An 18,949-nucleotide genomic window follows, 5' to 3' on the forward strand; every position below is an offset into this window, starting at 1 on the left:
TCCTTCTAGCATCCTTCATCCTTCAGGTACCAGGCGTCTGGGTACTGCTTGAGCGGCAGAAACTGGCACCACCCCAGAGAGACCCCAGCCCTGAGCGTCCCCAGGGTCTTTCTTACTTAGAAGTTTCTAGAGCTTTGTCAATCTCTCAGCTGCAAGTCCCTGCAAGGTGGGGCACCCTTGCCTCAGGGACCAAAGGTTTTGGTGCAACCACTGACCAGATCCGGAAGGCAGCTGTCGTGGGGAGCCTCAGGTGAGCTGGCAGCCTGCTATTTTCCTCCCATTGGGCTGCAAAGGGGGCAAAAGGGGGCTCACAGCCCTCTGGGGCAGGTTTGGGTGGAGGTGCTCTGACAGCTCAAGGTGTGATGCACCAAAGAAGGGCTGCAAAGCTTTATGTAGTTGGGCCATATTCTGGGGTCCAGGGCCAGGGAGGAATCGGAGTGTTTAGCTCATCTCATTCTCTGCATTGTTTCAGAAAACATAGATGATCTAAGGCCACTGAAGGGAATAAGGGAGGGAAGACAAGATGGGGGGGCAGGGCTCCATCCTGAGCACAGGATGGTGGTGGTGGTGGGGTTCAGCTGCAATGGGGCAGGGTCGTCAACAGTGCATGCTCTGCTCAGGTTTTGCTCCAGGATGAAGGGGGAGACCCCGGTGAACAGTACCATGAGTATCGGCCAAGCCCGCAAGATGGTGGAGCAGCTGAAGATTGAAGCCAGCTTGTGTCGGATAAAGGTGGGTGGGGACCCTGCAACCCAGACCTAAGAGATGCTTTTTGTCTGTCCTTCAAGGGGGCGCCAAGGAGCGCTGTCCACACACACACCCCCGCCCCCCAACTCAGAAGGGTTGAAAGGAAGAGAACAGAGGGCCTTTAAGGGGCCTTAGAGGGGCCTGATCCTTCCAGGGTTAATTCTGGCTAACAACTCCCATTTGGCCCCAGGTGTCCAAGGCTGCAGCCGACCTGATGACTTACTGTGATGCTCACGCCTGCGAGGACCCCCTCATCACCCCTGTGCCCACCTCGGAGAATCCCTTCCGGGAGAAGAAATTCTTCTGTGCCCTGCTCTGAGCTTGTCCTGGCAACTTCCCTCCGGGGGGGGGGGGCTCCCTTAGGTCAGTAACTGCCTCCAGTCCCCAGCCCCTTGCCCACCCCTGGGAGATAGATGGTCGCAAGCACAAGCCCCCAGCCTGGATCCCTAGCCGGGCCTCGAACTCGGGGCGCTGCCTTTGGCCTCCCTCATGGAAGAGTCATCGGATTCTGCCAGCGTCCCTCCCACATCCCTCCATGACCCGCTCTGACCCGGGGGGAGAGGGATGAATGGGCTGGGCCAGGCCGGGCTGGGGTTGCCAACAGGCCAGGCCAGGCTAAGCCAAGCCATTTGAATAAAGTCATCCATCAGTCTCTGAGGTTCACTCCCGTGTTAAGCATTTGGGGGGTGGTGGCAATGGATGCTGTGTGAGGAAATTTGGGGGGCTGGGTGTGGCTGGCAGGTTTGGGGACCAGGCGGGGTGGCTGAGGGTGCGTCTCCAATGCAGGAATTAAATGACAAAGAGACAAAGGCCGCTGGAAGCGCACGCGTACACACTTGCACACACACAAACATATGCAAACACACACATGCACACGTGTGCACCCATGGGCAGTGAAAGGAGGCAAGTGGAGATGAAAGGCAGGGGAAACCAGCGAACAAACCGAACGGTGGATTTGGGACCGCTGCGCTGACAGATCTCAGCATCGCAGGGGAGGAGCTTGAGCTTGCTCGCCTGGCTCTGGCCCGGCCCGGCCCAGGGGCCGGTTTTCCCCTTCCCTCTAAGATGGCCGCGCCCATGGGCGGGTCCGTTCCAAGATGGCAGCCCCCGTCCCCGCGCGCTCTGCCGTACGGAGCTCCCCCCCCCCCCCTTTCTTGCAGCCAGTGAGTCCAAGTCCTAAAATGGCGGCGTTGGAGTCCGGAATTGTCTGCAACGGTCCTTGCTGGGATCGTCTGTTCTCTCTCTCTCGCTCTCAAAATGGCTGCCTCTGCTTTGGCCGCTGACTCGGGCTTCCAGCCAAGTCCGGCCCTCCCGTGCCCGCGCCCACAGGCCCAGGCGGGCCTCCAGCGCTGACTTTGCGTGGGTGGGTCTGGGTGGGAATCTCAGGTGTGTGGGGCCAAGTGTTCTGCATGAATGTTTCGGGGTGCAGCCATTGCAGACGCCCCAGATGGTTGCATCCCACGCCCTGTTTCCCACCCAGATGTGGTGCATCCTGTCTGGGGCTGCAATGCCATGCCAGTCCAACCCTACATCTTGCTTAGGCCCAGAATCAAATGGGCGCTTTCTAAAGCTAAGCCTGAGTTACTTTTTTAGGGGAGTAAGGGGTTACACACCCGGCAGCTTTCGTTACTATTCGTTTTGTTTTTGGGTCACACCCGGTGGTGCTCACGGTGAGGCACCTGAGTTACTTCTGGCTCTGCGCTCAGGGGACCATATGGGAGGCAGATGGAACTTGGGTCGGCATGTGTAAGGCAAAAGTTCTACCCGCTCTGGCCCACTATTCGTTCTTTGGAAGAAGATTAACAAAATGGACCAGGACCCAAGTCCCAGAATGACTGCACTTCACACAGTCAAATGCAAGGGCGCTGCTATGTGGAGGGCAGCTAGTTGACAACCTAGATTTCAGAGGCCTCAGAACAAGGGTGACATGTATTAGGAATATGTATGACATACATAGAGCTCCAATTTGCCCCATCCTCACACAGGAAGGGGTGCATGAAAGAGGAAATTCAAGGAATTATGAATTGCCTGCCCAGCTGGGCTGGGTTCCCCACGGGGTATAATCGGGATACTTGGAGTGGTTTTCTAGCCATTGAAGGCCTGAGGGGCCCTCAGTTCTAGAAACTAGTTCTTGTTCTGGTTGCCCTGCTGAAACAAAAGCATGCCCCATCTCTTTTAGTAGCCTGCACATTCCTTTCTGCTGGAAGATGTGTTGGCTTTTTTTATTTTGTTGGGGAGGGGGCAGGAATCAAAACTAGGGTCGTACATATGTAACTTCTCATTTTTTTTTTTTTTTTTTGGTTTTTGGGCCACACCCGGTAACGCTCAGGGGTTACTCCTGGCTATGTGCTCAGAAGTTGCTCCTGGCTTGGGGGACCATATGGGACGCCGGGGGATCGAACCGCGGTCCGTCCAAGGCTAGCGCAGGCAAGGCAGGCACCTTACTTCTTGCGCCACCGCCCAGCCCCGTAACTTCTCAATTTTTCCAAACTCTCCTTATTTTCCACACCCAGCAGTGCTTGGGGGAACCACGTGGTGCTGGGATAGAAACTGAGGTCCAGAACCACACGCTCAGCCTGTCCATTGAGCTCTTTCCAGCCCTGCACCCAATCTACTTTGGGGTCACCCCTGGCTGTGCTTGGGAAACCACATGGGGTGCCAGGAATAGAACTCAGGTCTTGTGTCCAAGGCAAGTAAGTGCTCTACTCTCAGTACATCCCAGCCCCACAATTTCTATTCTCATATCAATAGGGGTAAAAGAAATTCAGTCCTCATCAGGGAAGGTAGGGGAGTTTAGACATTAGATACTTGGCCTGAATTACAACTGTTACAGTGACAAGGTGCTTGCTTTGAATGTGCCTGACTCAGGTTTGATTGCCAATACCTCTCAGTTTCCCAGGAGCAAGCCCTGAGATATAAAAAATAATATATAATACAAATTTAAAAAAACTAGGAGTCTCAGAGTACAATACGCAATTGCCCACCTAGTTTTGATATCTGAGCGCAGCTGGGAGAGTCTCCAAAACTAATTCTATCCACCAAGTGGATAGAATCCACTTGTACTGAAATCAAGGCTATTTTTTTTGGGTACCAGCTCAGTCCCTGGGTTATAATCTGTACAGGGACAGAGAGGAGCTAGACCAGAATCTAGATCTCTGGGAGTATCCTTGCCAGTCCACCGGATGCTGTGAACAGCCACCAGCTGCCCTGTCCCCAAACCATTTATCAGAAGTCACGAGGGCCATTTAAGCAAGTGCTAGTAATGCTTTTGTTACCTCAAGTTACCTGTTCATCTGCATCCTCCAGATTCACTACAATTCTCCATTAGGCCACGACCAGGAAGATAGCCTAGGGGGTTGGAGCACATGCAGCCCAGGATTTAATCTCTGGGAGCAGGTCCAACACTGAGCCAAGAGTGACCCCTAAAGATACCGTGTGTGACCCCCTAAACCAAACCAACCACATAAACCACCCATCAAATACCTACTGAATGAGCAGACAATTCTCTCCTGTGCTCATGATAAATTCATTCAATTCTGTGATGGAACCTTGCATTATATTTCCAGCATCCAATTGAGTTTTCTTGGGGGCGGGGCTTGGCCATACCTGGTGGTGCTCAGGGGTTACTCCTGCCAAGCTCTTGGCACCATATGGGATGCTCGGATCAGCCCCATACAAGGCAAAAAACCTCCCCACAGTGCTCCAATCCCATAAAACTTGATTTTTAAACTGTGGTGCAATGTGTTACCCCAGTGGCAGTGGCGCGAACTTAGCAACAATAAGTCAAGGACCCCGGGAGTGAAGGTGTGGTGAGCAGGAAGGGACTAGTGAGCCAGCCAAGTGGCAGCCACTGTTGATGGAATTGGGGCAGCACCAGAGATGCTGAATATCCAGGAGCCCTATATCCCCACAATCCCGCATTCCACCCCAGTCATTGCAGTCACAGGACATAAGGTGAATTCAATCCAAATGGTCATTTATTCTAAAACTGGAAGCTACTGTGCCTACATTTTGCCAGAATGTTGTCATGAGAACAGGGGAAAAGTTACAGATGTAAACAATGACACAGTTACATTTTTTTAAAATGGTAAAACCCTTTTTTACTGGCCACTTCAAGAATGCTATTTTTTTTTACAGGTTGTGCAAAAACATTTACAGGCTCCATGTGGTATTTGTTTTTCTCACAAGCTTTCCCATCTATGACAACTACAACAGAAGTCTGATAAACACTAAACAGGTCTTCTAAGCAAAACAAGGCTAGAAATCCCTCTGGCTGATCCACACTCCCCACCCCCCACACATTGATATTTTCATAGTAAAGAGACAGAAACGAAAGCCAGACATCTACTGTTGTTGCGGTGATCTCTTAAGACTAAATCAACAAGGACGTGGCAGCTTCACTCTCCACCCTAGAAAAACAGCCTTTTATTTTCGAAAAAGAGGACTCTATTATCTAAAATTAACAGCAAGGACCTCCCCCAACCCTCCCTCCCTTTCTGTCAAAAGCACCTGATGTGGCTGAAGCTAGGCCCCTGCCAACCCCCTACCTATGCCACAGATTGGGAAGATGATATGTGCTGGAGGACTAACCCAGCCTCAAATCCCAGTTTTCATTGGTAACATAATGTGGTTTACAGGGAATGTTCTTTGGGAACCTATTTTGACATCCTTGTCCTAACTCGGCAAAGTTACTCCAAATCCCTTGCATTAAGAATTAGTGGGTTCCAGCAAAGTCCATGCAATCCTAACCCACAACTGCTCCTCTGCGCCAACACCAGAGTGCCAGGCGCCAAGAGGAAGGACGCTGCAAGCAAGCCAACTCATTTCCTAGCAGCCCCTTGCATTCCAGCCTTTGGGGGAAGGGGGTCAGAGGTACGTGTGAAGCTAAGGGTATGTCACAGACGGTGGCAAATGGGCCAAAAACCAAGGGTCTTCACACCAGAGAAAAGGGCAACACGGCAGTTAATGGGGGCTCGAGAGCAAAGAGCAAATCTCGGCACAAAACGTCACATGGACACTGTCCGGGTTAAGGGAATGGAGGGAAGCGTTTTCCAGCATGGCCCGGGTTTCCCTGTGAGGAAGTGCTGGCATTGGGATGCGTTGTTTGTAGAGTAAGCTCAGAGCCAATACAACGTGGAGTGAGAATAGGAACCCCAACTGAAGCCGTGGATTGAACAAGCACTCCTGTATCTCACTCAGTCTCTGGCCAGCCAAGGGAGAATTGCTTGGCAAAAACTAGGTGTCGGTGGTAAAATTACAAACAAACAAACAAAAATCCCAACAGGAAGTCTCTTGGGTCAGAGGCTTCTCTGGGGACACACAGGGAAAGCACCCCAGGGGCAATCCTGTCTCAATGATCGGGAAGAGGTGCTCCCTCTGCACACACGCATATCCCATACACCCCCCCCACTCACGCGTTCCCCACTTTTCAGCAGCCCCACTGAGCTGCCTTCTTCCCCCCACCCCCCCACCCCATTCCAAGTCACTCTCTGTATATCAAAAGAACCAGCAAGGCATGGGCCCTCTGTAGGTATAAAATAGTTGCTGTTCTCAGCACCTGGGCAGTCCCCTATATACAAACTCTGCCGGACTCAAGAGTCCTGCTTCGGTTCTGTGTGAGCTGAAACCCTGAGAATCGTTCCTAGGAGGCCAGATATTCTCAACAGGTGATGCCAGACAGGAAGAGGGAGACGGTCAAATCTCGATCTCCAGTCCTACGTGCCACCCCCCCAGATCCTGTGGACATAAGCAAGTCTGCTCTGTAAGCAGCCCCCCACTGCCTCCTGGGCCCGGGAATCCTATATACTAGAACCACCCAATTTGCAGGCTCCATGCCTCGGCCTACCAGCACGAAGGCACAGCACAGGAAAGCAGAGACAGGGACACTTTGGCCTCCCAGCCCACCAGACCAGCTATCCCGAGAGGGAAAGGTCGGTAAAGAAATATACAAACGGTTAGTTGGTGCAAGTGATTGCTAAGAGCCAATCATTTTATTGTCACTACCCCGAGTCACAAGCTCGCCCTCTGTCCTGCCCTGGAGCGACCTGCCCTCTTCTCGTGCCACCTCCTCACTCTCCCTGCTCACGGCTGCCAATCCAGCTGCTCAGAATGCCAGCAGGGTGACATTATCCGCTCTGTTCCTGTTCCACTGCAGGGGATGGGACAGACAGCCCTAAGTGCTGCTTTCTGCGCAAATGGGTTTTTTTGTTTTGTTTTGATTACAAATATCTAACTAGGTTTGAAATGTTTTATAGAATAAGACAATATTCTTTTCAACAAACTTTAAAAAAAATGTACAGTTTTGTCGTTGGTTTCCACCTCCCCCCTCCCCCACCCGCTTGCGCACCCTCCCCCCCACCAACCCTCCCCGGCAGCTCAGCCCCACCCCGACAGCCCCTGTTTTCCTTGGTTGTGTTTTGGGGGGTGCCTGGCACCCCCAGAGATTCAGCTTCATGGCTGACAGGCGACAATGGCAGGGGCTTCACCGATACCCTTGGTAACCGTAGTAGTTCCGGTAGTATCGGTCTCTGTCCTGGGGGTGGTGGTAGTAGTAATTCTGCCACTAGAAGAGAGGGGAAACCCCATCACTTGGAGCCAGAGCTTCCACGGACAGAGAAGTGGGATCCCCACTCTGGCCCTGCCCCTGGCCCCAGAAGACACTTACATCCCGATTGTACTGTCTGTAATAGTCTCTGTATCTGTTGTACTCGTAGTCGCGGCTGTAGAACCGTTCGTAGTCTCCCCGGTATCGGTCATAGAAATTACGATAGCCCTGAGAAAGGAGGGAGGGAAGCGGTGAAGGTGCTGGGCGGTCGGCATCTCTATCTGCTATCTCCACCCCCTCTTAGAGACACAACTTAACTGGAAGGGGAGAGAAACGGGCAATTCTTCCACCGGGACACATTCCAGGGGCAAAACCCTAAGCCCAGGAACAGCCTGAACCGCTCAGCTCCCGCCAGCAGGTGGAAGGAGCGGCCGTGGAGGCCTGAGCGGGAGAGCTGCACTCACCCCTCTGTTTGCAGACTGCCCCCAGTACTGCTGCCCGTAGGCCCGGTCGTAGCCTCGGCGCTGCCCGCCCACTGGAAGAGAAAGGGAGAGGCACTCAGAGAGCTGGCCAGGGTCCCGGCTCTGTGTCTGAGTGCACCCAAAAAGTTGGAGCCAGAGGCAGTTCTGGGGGGAAACAGGGGGCCTGCTTCTCACAGGCTCACACTGTTAATATACCAGGCAGCCTGGGTGGGTGGGTGGGTGGGTGGGTGATTTGGGAGGGTAGAGGAACAGAAACACAGGAAAACCAAGCCACTTTGTTTGGAAATAACCCAATTCCTGCAGGACATTTCAAAACTGCATAAGGAAACACAGCAGAGTTCAAAACTGCCGTGCAGAGAGGAATCCAGCTCTTCAGTTCTTTGGAAAGCTGTTATCCTAGAACCCAGACCTTTATTTGACAGATGATTTGAAGCTACTTCAGAAGGCACCCCGGCCGGGAACTGTTGGCACTCCCAGAGCCTGGCACAAAGAATGCAAAGGCTTTCATACTTAGACATGTCCACATACATACACATACTTGGAAAGGCAAGAGATGCACATGGAGGTAACTGGCAAACTAGCTTTCAGGCAGGAGACTAACTTCATTAACTGGCCAACTTACTTTAGATCCCTTCAGATCACTGAAGGCGGCATTTGTTTCTAGTTTACTTATCTGCATTGATTCAATAGAAAAAATTGTAGCAGCAAAGTAGGGAAAAATCTTGATTTCCCCCCTCAAGAAGCATTCAAAGAGACTGCAACAGTACAGTGGGGGAAGTGTATAAAATGGAAAACGAAGTCAAGGCTCAAGTGCCGGTTTTCAAGGAAATGGCTATTTCGCTGCAAGACAAACACACCAGCGGTACAAATACACACAGGAGACAGCAGCTCCAGCGAAGCAGTGCCTGATTTTGAAATGATGTGACTTGGTTTCCATGTGGATCCGGCCCTACAGAGCACAAAGAAAAGACTGACTTGGGGGACAGTCAGGCCCCAGCACTCACCATAGCTTTGGCCTCGGCTTCGGTTCTGCCGGTTGCGTTTGTTGCGATTGTTCCGGCGGTTTGTCCGCTTCTCAGAGGGCGGCAGGAGCTTTCTGGCCTCCTCCTTGTACTTGGTGACAATGGGCTGCGCTTCCTCCTTCTCAAGCTCCCCATATGTCACCTCATCCATGTAGTCGCATTTCTCAGGCAGAGAGAAGTTGGCTGGAAGGGTAAGAAAAGCTTGTGGGACTGAGAAGTAGCCAGGTGGGTAAAAATTCAAAAATGCTCGTTGACTTCACGTCTACTCAGAATTATATCTTTCTCGACTACAAAACACTTCCTCAGGCATCAATAGTTCCAGGCAAAAGGCTAGTAGGTGCAAACTGGGGGTTTCCGAGCTCTCAAGTGATCCATAATAAATGAGGGAGAACTAGGTTCAGTTTCTCATCAGAACAGACACGCAGATAGTCAGAGGCCAAAAGTAACTGAGAAAGTTTGGGGTTGCTTCAATTCTACATCTAGAACCACACTTACAAAGGCACTGAGAAAGTGACCCAAGCCAAAAAAACACATTGTCCTCCACAGATGGGCCTAGTGCTGCCTGCCCCAAGGGAAGCGCCGTGCTACCCCTAGACTTACACGTCAGCAGCTGAGCTCCAAGCAGTTTGGAAGCTCTCCAGATTCTTAGGAGTCCAGATAATTCCCAGGTGCTTTTTTTTTTTTTTTTGCTTGTGTGTGTATAGTGCTGGCTGGGGAGTGAATCCAAGGCCTCATACACACAAGTCAAAAAGCTCACCCTTGGGGCCAGAGAGTTGGCACTCGAGGTAAGGTGTCTGCTTTGCAAGTGCTAGCCAAGGAAGGACCGCGGTTTGATGCCCGGGCATCCCATATGGTCCCCCCAAGCCAGGGGTGATTTCTGAGTGCTTAGCCAGGAGTAACCCCTCAGCATCAAACGGGTGTGCCCCACCTCCACCCCCGTCAAAAAAAAGCTCACCCTTCTATGGGGCCGGAGCAAAAGCCCAGCAGGTAAAGCATTTGCTTTGCACAAAGTGGACCCAGGCTCAATCCCACATGTGGTCCCCCATCACCCATCACTGCCAGGAATAATTTCTAAGTGCAGGACCAGGAGTAACCTCCTCCCCAAATAAAGTACACCCTACCCTTCTTCTCTCCTCAATTTTTATATAACTTTTTTGTTTTTGTTTTTTTTTTATTTGGTTTTTGGGTCACACCCGGCAGTGCTCAGGGGTTATTCCTGGCTCCAGGCTCAGAAATTGCTACTGGCAGGCACGGGGGACCATATGGGGCACCGGGATTCGAACCGATGACTTCCTGCATGAAAGGCAACGCCTTACCTCCATGCTATCTCTCCGGCCCCTATATAACTGTTTTTATAATTTTTTTTTTTGGTATTTTTGGGCCACACTGATGCTCAGGGGTTACTCCTGGCTAAGCGCTCAGAAATTGCCCCTGGCTTGGGGGGACCATATGGGACGCTGGGAAATTGAACCGCGGTCCTTCGAACATTTTTTATAAAACTCCCTCATTTTTATAAAACTGCTAAATTCCTGCAAGCCACTGAATTATCAACTGGGGACTAACATAGATCATTCTGACAATGCTTGAACAATCCAACTTCTAGATGTATGACCAGGGACCGGAGCAACAGCACAGCAGGTAGTGCTTGTCTTGCATGCAGGTGGTCTGGGTTTGATCCTTGGAACCCCATATGGCAAGGTGTAGCCACTGAGTGCAGAGCCAGAAATAAGCATTGAGCACCACTGGGTATAAGCTTCATAAAAATAAAATAAACAAACAACCAAGAGCTAACAGGGCAGGTGGGTTGCCAGGAGCAGAGAAAAGCAAGAGGATAAATTGTACTCTGAAGAGTAAGGCAGGATAGAGGTCAACGAGACCGTTAAGTTCACCTTCAGACATAAGGCACTGTATTAATTACAGGAGGATTTCAGACACATGTCCAATAACCAACTAGCAAATTAACCAATTAAAGTGCTATTTGAATTTAAGACAAATTGGGGCTCAAGAGATAGTACAGTGGTAAGGTCCTTGCCATGCATGTGTCAATTCAGGTTCAATATCTGACATCCCATATGGTCCTAAGCTCCTCTCCAGGAGTGAACAACCCCTGAGCATTGCAAAGTGTGGTCCCCAAAGAACAACAAAATCAAGATATACTGTTGAGTATTTACTACAATTGCCATGTTTTAATTTGACCATATCACTTCCTGCTAGAATATAAATTCAATGAATTGTTTGTTATTTGTGTCTAAAGCAGTCCTAGACAAAGAGGAAACTTTATAAACACGGATAAGCAATGAAGACATCCTGAAAAGTATGTACTAAACAAATCAGTGACTGCTTATTGATGGCTCCCCTTTGAGTTTTCATTATTTTATGCAATCACTCTTCCTCCCCATTTACTGACCTGGAATAGATCTCCCCAGCATCCAATAGGAGCGCACTACTGAGCACTTGGTTCTGAACACTGCTGGGTGTGATCCTGCCCCAAAAAGTAAGCCCTACCCACTGAACTATTGATCAGGCCTCTAGTCCAAAACTTATCGACAGTAGCTCAAGCCCTTAACTTACTTTGCAGATTTAGATGTGGAGAATCACCTCACTACCAACATGTTGTGCACTAACCAAAGACAGGCCCCCCCCAGTCGGTGTAATTTGAGCCCACCTTTCATCTCCAGCATTATCGACTCAGGCACATCATCTCCCTCCACTTCCTTCCGTAATTCCAGCCTCTTCTTCCAATCTTCCTCATTAGGAACAACCACCACCACCTTCCGTGTGAAAGTTTTGAACAGCAACAGCTTCCGCCGCTGCCCAGAGTTGTACACATTACACTGGAAACAGAATGAACAAATGTTGGAGGGGAAAAAAAAAAGAAATCACCAAATCCAACCAAAACATATGTATTGAGCATCTTTCCCAAGTGAGGGACCAGATTAGAGTCTACATGTACAAGAATGTCCTTCATTCTTCAAATTCAACCAACTACATATCCTGCTTTGCTCTATCAGGAAAATTGACACTCAGAGTTAGGATTTGTTCAAAATCACAAGTCTAGCAAGTGGTGGAGTTAGGAAACCAAAGTAGCGCCAATCCTCCTTCTGTGGCCTCTATAATGTGTTTTATGGTCTACATCCAAAAAAACACCTGGTAAGAACTCCAATCAAAGCTGTGTTCAAACACATTACAACCACTTGAGTAATCACCAGTGCAACCTGATTCTTCTTTTATTAAATCAATCTCTACAACACACACACTTTGATTCTCTGTAATGTTACTGGACTAAGAGATGCCATTTGTTTCGTCTCCAAACCTTTTGTAAACTTTGGTTTCTTTAAAACGTCTCAATACCTGATCAAGAATGAAGTTCCTCTTTGTCCGGGAAGCAATCTGGACCAGCTTACTAAGGCACTGGGAAGCTTGCTGAACTAAAAGGTCTCGGCTTTTGGGATCCATCTCTGGCTCCTCGAGGCCCTTCATCTGTTGAAAGTGAAAAGGAAAAAAAAATACATAAGAAATCATGCAAAAAGCTCAAACCCAAGAGTCGTCTATAACTATGTTTTTAAATACCTCCAAAGCAACATCAGTTTAATCCTATTCCTAAGTGCAATGAATACTGTCCATTTCTGCAGAAGCCATTGCCAGTTCTGATCTGAATTTATATCAGATTTTATCTACTCTCAAAACTTTATACAGCATACAAAATAAATAAAGAAAACCCAACCAACCTCTACCATAAACAGAAATGAGAACTCATTTCTACTGGTGAGACTCTTTATTCTTAGGTACCTGAAAGACTCACTTAACTGGGGAAATTCAGAGTCTCTTGGCATCCCCAGAAGGAAGGCCTGGAACAGAATAGTCCAGCCCAGCTACTCACCCGCATCTGATTGAGCACAGTCTCAGCTCCCAGGACATTGTATCTTTTCTCGGGGTTTTCTTTTGCATATTTCAGTGCCCACTGGGTCTTTCCCGATCCAGGAAGCCCCACCATCAGAATTACCTGCAAGAAAAAAGAACCAGGAATATGTCATGACCAGCATGAAGAGGGGAGGGGCAAGACTAGATAAAACCCAGCATCTCTCCCTGCCCCAGCTCTGGGACTGGAAGGAAAAGCAAAACTCCACAGCATTCCTACATGGAAGTACCATGTTTCTGCACACTGCTGGGCATACCTCACACTCCTCTATGGTCTTAGGAGGGACTGCAGTGCGCACACGCTCCTCCACAGGCACAGCATGGATGAACACAAACTCTTCTGGGGGTGGGAAGAAGGGTGCCTCCTTCTGGCCAAAATTTAACTCCACAACACAATTTTTGCAGAGGACATGGGGTAGAAGGGCACGGTCTGCCAGGGATTCCTTGTTGATCCGGAATGCGACACCAAGATCTTCTCCATTCTTGGAGAAGGAAAGTTCTACTTCTTCTGTCTCAAAATTCTGTAATGAGAAATGACAAGAATATTTATGAACTCACAGTCTTGACAAATCTGGGAAAAATTATTCTTCCTTAATCTGCTGCCCAACATAATCACTCTAAGGACAGCAGCTAACGGAGAGTAAATAGAATTCCCAGTGCCCATCTCTCGATTCTACAATTAGTTCACAACTTTCACAAGCACTTACAGCAAAGCAGCCAATGACATCATTCTCTCCGAAAGTCTGGCCAAACTCTTCAAACTGCCCATTCTCTGCCTTGAGTCCTCGTCCATCAAAACCATAAGAGAATTCATCCTCACCTAGAACGATCAAATTAGTTAGCAACAACCAAGCTGCCCAGGAAGCAAAGCAATATGATAGCAAATGTCGATGAAAGTAAAAACAAATTATTTTACCTAGCTGAGGGCGAGAAAAATCAACAGACCAACCAACTCGAAGAAGAGAAACCTCTGTGCAGCCTTCCTTCATCGGGAGATTCTGAGTTACCTAGTCAAGAGAAAAATAAAGGGGCCAGAGAGATAGCATGTTGCCTTTCATGCAGAAGGTCATTGGTTCGAATCCCGGCGTCCCATATGGTCCCCCGTGCCTGCCAGGAGCAATTTCTGAGCATGGAGCCAGGAGTAACCCTTGAGCACTGCCGGGTATGACCCAAAAACCACCAAAAAAAAAAAAAAAAAAAAAAGAGAGAGAGAGAAATAGAAACCCTCAGATATCCTGACCGAGTAGGATCAGTTTTTGAGAACTAAAAAATGACAATGTCATTTTAGATAATTCAACATCAGAATACCAATTGAAATTAAAATCAAACTATGGACAATTAGATAAATTCTTTGCCTACCACAGCAATGGCTACTGTTAAAGATGGTGACTTTTCCTTTGCTTCTGGGCCAAACCCAGGGCTTGAGGAACCCTATGGATACTGGTATCAAACTTGGGTGGGTCAAATGCAAACTGAGTGCTGATCCCACTATACTATACTATTCCAGCGACTCCAGATACAGTTTTTCCTGTTTGCTTTGTTTCTGGGCCATATCCGGAGCTGCCCTAGGGACCATATGGGGTGCTGGGGAATGGAACCCAAGTTGACTGTATGCCAAAGCAAACGGCCTACTTGCTGTACTATCACCCCAGCCCCGCCTTTGTTCAGTTTGGATGAAATACTGGTGGGTGGAGTCCAATACATAGTAGTACTTAATATTTCAATAAATAATCATAATGAGCTATCGATTCATTTTACCTTGGCCTCAAAGCAGACTTTCCCCTTTGTCACTCCGTAAGTACTCCTTGCCCCAGACCAAAGAGTGGGAAATTTCTCTGAGAAAAGTGGCTGCCCTCCATAACGGTCTTTGCTCACTTGGAAATGGAGATCCGAGGTATCTGTTTTTAAAAAAAAAAAGTCAGTTTACTCCAATGTTCATCACTTGAATGCTACCAAATATACCCAGGAATGGTGATCAACAATAGATAGAAAAAGCTCCCATGTGTTAAATCTCTTCAAAGCTACAGGCCTTGAAAGTTAAAACTCCAACTTGAATAAAAATACATATATCTATATATATAGATACCTATAATATATATAGATATATATATGTAACCCATCTATATATATATAGATATATATATCTATAAAGTTAAAACTACAAAACCACTTTTAACTGGTTCAAGACCCCGAGAGGTCTGCCTTCTACGTACATGTGTCCAGGTTCACAAGCGTTTGATCTTCCTCTTCATCTTTTGCTTCTTCTTCAGGGGGAGGTGGAGACTTTGAGCTACATGTATGGGGGAGGAGAAGAGGCAAAGAAAGGCAAATGATCATGTTACCGAAAAGTTCTCTGCTTTGAGGGGTAACTGCTGCATATATTATCCCTTTTTTAAACTGCTATCAGAGTATATAAAATTCCAGAAGACAGCTTCTTTCAAGAACAGGAAAGGACAACAGGAGAGATTCCATCTGAAACTTAACACCTATAAAAACCTAATTCCATGGTTCATCCACCCCTCTCTCCAATCAACACCAGGTATCCCCAACAGAGCAGACACGGCTTTCGAGGAAAGGGTCTGTGGTCCCTCACCGGCTGTGGTAAGCCTCCTCTCGGAATTCATAGTAAGCTCGGCCATGTTCATCCTTCTCATCCCGCTGTCTCTTTACCCCCCGCCGCTCACCATCTGAGCCTGCTGGTTTTGACTTTTCACTATCTTGGTCATCTCCTACAAAAAGGAGGGAAAGAAAATCAGCAGTCTTCATATTGGCGTATTGAATAACCTCAGAACCAGTAGAACTAAAGGGTCGACCTGAGTAGTGGAGGATGCAGAATACAGTCAGGTTCTCCCCTACAGCGGCCACAGTCCAATTGTGTTCCCAAAGATCATCTATCTCCTAGCACTGGGAATTTTATTTAGGAGCAGGAGTTATTACAATGAGTTATTATAATGTTATATAGTTATTGTCTACTATTTCATACTATTTAAGGAGTTATAGTTATAAAGAACATTACAGGCTAAAAGTCAAAAAGAGGTAGAGACTGGACAACTCGTGTATTCAGAATGTAACTTGTTTAAAATCAGATCAAGCATTTTTCCCCCACCAACAGGTCATACAGAAAACCCTGCTGGACCTTTTAAATGAAAACTTCAAAGGCTAATTTAACTTTGTTTCTTGTTAGATTGGGACCCGTACTAGACCCAACACTGGCACTGTTGCACAACTTGACCATAGAGAGGTCTCAAATAAAAAGAAAAGTGTGTCTTGCTTGCGGAAAAAAAAAAAAAAAAAAAAAAACACAAAAAAAACAGCCATCCATGCTTTCTTTACAGAGCAAAGAGTTAACTGTGCGTGATACAGAACTGCCTTCTCATGGGTTTTGTTTGACCCAAAGTTGTGAGAGCAAAAACTATTCAGTCACAAGACATCCATAAATACTACTGCATCTTTCCTGCACACAATTTGGGGCAGAGAGGTGTTGTCATATGGGGCAGAGAGGTGTTGTCATATATTTAGCAGCGTTCTTTACAAGGGGGGGGGGGCAACAATAATTCTGAAATGCTTCCTTAGGCTTCTGAAGTTTGCGACACTCAAGCGAGATTATTTTTTTAACAAGTCATTTCTCCAAGGCAATGTTTTATCCTTCAGACTTCCTTCATCTGCTCTTTGGGAATAACACATGAAGTCAAAGGTTATGTAATGGGCATTCTTGTTCTAGAACATAGGACAAACAATCTGCAGATTGCATGTGACCGTCCTAGAATTGGGTTCCGTCTATGCCACACGAAGCAGCAGCCTTAAAAAGAACCGAGGCCACCCATTTCATAGGAAGACCTGGCCCCAGGCCCCTCGGACTATGTATGACAGACCGACCGAGTCACTGACTCGCTTCAAAGGAAGGAAGAGAGAAAGGTCACAACTCCCGTCCGACCAACAGACTACACACATTCTCACTCACAAGGTTATTACCCAAGGGGACCCCTCAACAACCTCGAGAAGCCCAGAGCCCCAAAGGCACAAGGGCGACCTCAGGGTCCAGCAAACCAACATAATAATCCGCCCACCTCGCCAAACACAGAGGACAGCTGGAAACGGACTAAAAACAAAACAAAACCAAACCCACGCCGGGGGACTAAAAGAAACAGAACAAAAGCCTTTGGCTAGGAGGGCCACTAACTTATTTGGGGCCGCCTGAGACGAGACGGAGACTTTCCCTCGGCTAGCTAGTTAACCATTAAACCCGACACTCAGCCATGCCATCCGCGGCTGCCCGGCGGCCAGGTTAGGTTAGATTTCCCCGATTCCTCGGGGGCGGCCCAGGCGCCAGCGAACCCCATTGGTAACTAACGTTTTCGGGGCGACAATGTCGAAACAACAGGCTGGGAGAAGCCCAAAGGCCTAGCCAGAAGCCTGCAGCCGTCCAGGGGAGATGGCCTGGATCGGTCCCTACTTTGTTTTTATTTTTTGCAAGAGGGGGTGCGTGAGTTGGGGTAGGGGGGGCGGCCACGACGGCGGGAAGCCGCTCTTACAGGTAGTGTGCGGGCAGGTGTGTGGCAAACCAGCTCGCCTCGGGCCTCGATCGCCAAAGAGCCCCATCACTCAGCCCATGAACACCCGGCCGGGGTCCGAGAAGGGAAAACGTCAAACAAACCCCGGGCCCTGGGAAGAGCCAAAAAAAAAAAAACAAAAAAAAGGGCGCGCGGGATCTTGCAGGCCCAAATGGAGGCGCGGGCTCGGGGCGCAACCTTGCATTCTGGCAAACCCAAGCGGAGGAGGAGAAAGAGGCGCGGGCTCGGGGCCCCGCATCGCATGCAAGACTGCAAAATTGCAAAGCTGCATTGGGGGTGGGGGGCCTGGATCCGGATCCACCTTGCACTTTTGCAAGCCCAAGAGGAGAAGGCGCGGGCTCGGGGGAACCCCCCGCGCGTCAGGCTGCAAGATTGCAAAAGCGACGTTGGGGACTAGATCCGATCCGGATCGGGGAGCAACCTTGCATTTTTTTTGCATGCCGAAGTGGAGGCGGCGCGGGCTAGGGGCCCCGCGCGCCAGGTTGCAAGCTTGCAAAGCTGCATATGGGAGGGGGGGATCCGGATCCAAGCCACGGCTCACCCGCTTCCTCCGCCGCCTTCTCCCCCGGCGCCTCGGAGCCGGCCGTCTCGTCCCCGCTGCGCTCCTCGGGCTCGTCGTCTTCCCCTTTGCCGGCGCCCTGCTCCTCGCCGCCGTTGACGCCACCTGCCTCGGGGGCCTTGCAGGCCTGCTCCTGCTCCTCCTCGTCGTCTTCCTCCGCGTGCACGGGCTGCCCGAGGGCCTCGGGCTGGGCCTGGGCTCGCTCCAGGGCTGCAGCTGCAGCCGCCTCCGGGGGCTCGGGCGGCGGCGGCTGCGCAGCCAGGCCCGGAGCCTGGGCATGAGCCTGGGGTGCAGGCGCCGGCAGCTCGTCGTCCTCGTCCTCCAGCAGCGCCTCCTCGTCCTCGTCGTCCTCCTCGTCGTCGTCCTCGTCCTCCATCTCCTCGTCCCCGCCCGGGCCGCCGCCGCCGCCGCCCGACGCGGCCACAGGCCTGGGCTCCGCCTTGCAGGCCCCGCCGGGCCCGGCCCCGGCCCCGCCGCCGCCCGCCTCGTCCTCCAGCATCTCGGCGTCCAGCGCCTCCTGCAGCCGCTGCGCCAGGTCCATCTTGAGGCCGCGCGAGTCCAGGCCGCGCCGCTGCAGCTCCGAACGCAGCTCGGTCACTTTCAGACGCTTCACCTCCATCGCTGCTGCTGCTGCCGCCGCCGCTGCCGCCGCCTCCCGCCGCCGCCTCCTCCCTCGCGAACCGTCGGCCCGGCTCTACTGCGCAGGCGCAGGCGCAGGCGCAGGCGCCGCCCGCCTCCGCTGCTCGCGCACGCGCACACGCACACGCACACGCACGTCCTTACGTCCTCACGCACGCACGCAGGCTGGCTGCGACGTGCTAGTTGTTGCTCTTTCTTGCCCCCGCCCCTTCCTCCCTCCCTCCCCTCGCGGAAGGCCCACGGGGTCTCCGCCCCCACCCTGATAGATAGACAGACAGACAGACAGACAGACGCGCCGCTGTCGCTCTCGCCCCGGCTCTTCGCTTCGCCCACAGGCGTGCAGTGCAGCACGGGCGGGTGCGCGCCTACAGCGACACTCTGACCGACTGGACTTCCTTCCGCTCTAAGTCCCGCCCCCTCGCGGCCTCTCAGCCAATCGCCGCCCGAGGGTGGACTACACAGCCGCA

At 50.4% G+C, this 18,949-nt stretch overlaps 2 protein-coding genes across 2 annotated transcripts; one reads left to right on the forward strand and one right to left on the reverse strand.

Moving 5' to 3' along the window:
• Positions 1-12: 12 nt before the first annotated feature.
• Positions 13-1,410, forward strand: GNG3 (G protein subunit gamma 3). Its single transcript, XM_049779972.1, has 3 exons — positions 13-250; positions 621-732; positions 938-1,410. The coding sequence occupies exons 2-3, from the start codon at positions 634-636 to the stop codon at positions 1,064-1,066; spliced, it is 228 nt and encodes a 75-aa protein (XP_049635929.1). The 5' UTR covers positions 13-250; positions 621-633; the 3' UTR covers positions 1,067-1,410.
• A 5,712-nt stretch (positions 1,411-7,122) lies between these two features.
• On the reverse strand, positions 7,123-18,505 carry HNRNPUL2 (heterogeneous nuclear ribonucleoprotein U like 2). Its single transcript, XM_049779605.1, has 14 exons — positions 17,826-18,505; positions 15,307-15,442; positions 14,927-15,003; positions 14,472-14,611; positions 13,630-13,720; positions 13,421-13,533; positions 12,971-13,234; positions 12,676-12,798; positions 12,147-12,275; positions 11,461-11,629; positions 8,778-8,978; positions 7,756-7,826; positions 7,412-7,519; positions 7,123-7,309 (listed from the first exon to the last, which is right to left on the reverse strand). The coding sequence occupies exons 1-14, from the start codon at positions 18,460-18,462 to the stop codon at positions 7,229-7,231; spliced, it is 2,340 nt and encodes a 779-aa protein (XP_049635562.1). The 5' UTR covers positions 18,463-18,505; the 3' UTR covers positions 7,123-7,228.
• Positions 18,506-18,949: the final 444 nt, after the last annotated feature.

This window comes from Suncus etruscus, chromosome 9, assembly GCF_024139225.1.
Source record: "Suncus etruscus isolate mSunEtr1 chromosome 9, mSunEtr1.pri.cur, whole genome shotgun sequence".
Lineage (NCBI taxonomy): Eukaryota > Metazoa > Chordata > Mammalia > Eulipotyphla > Soricidae > Suncus > Suncus etruscus.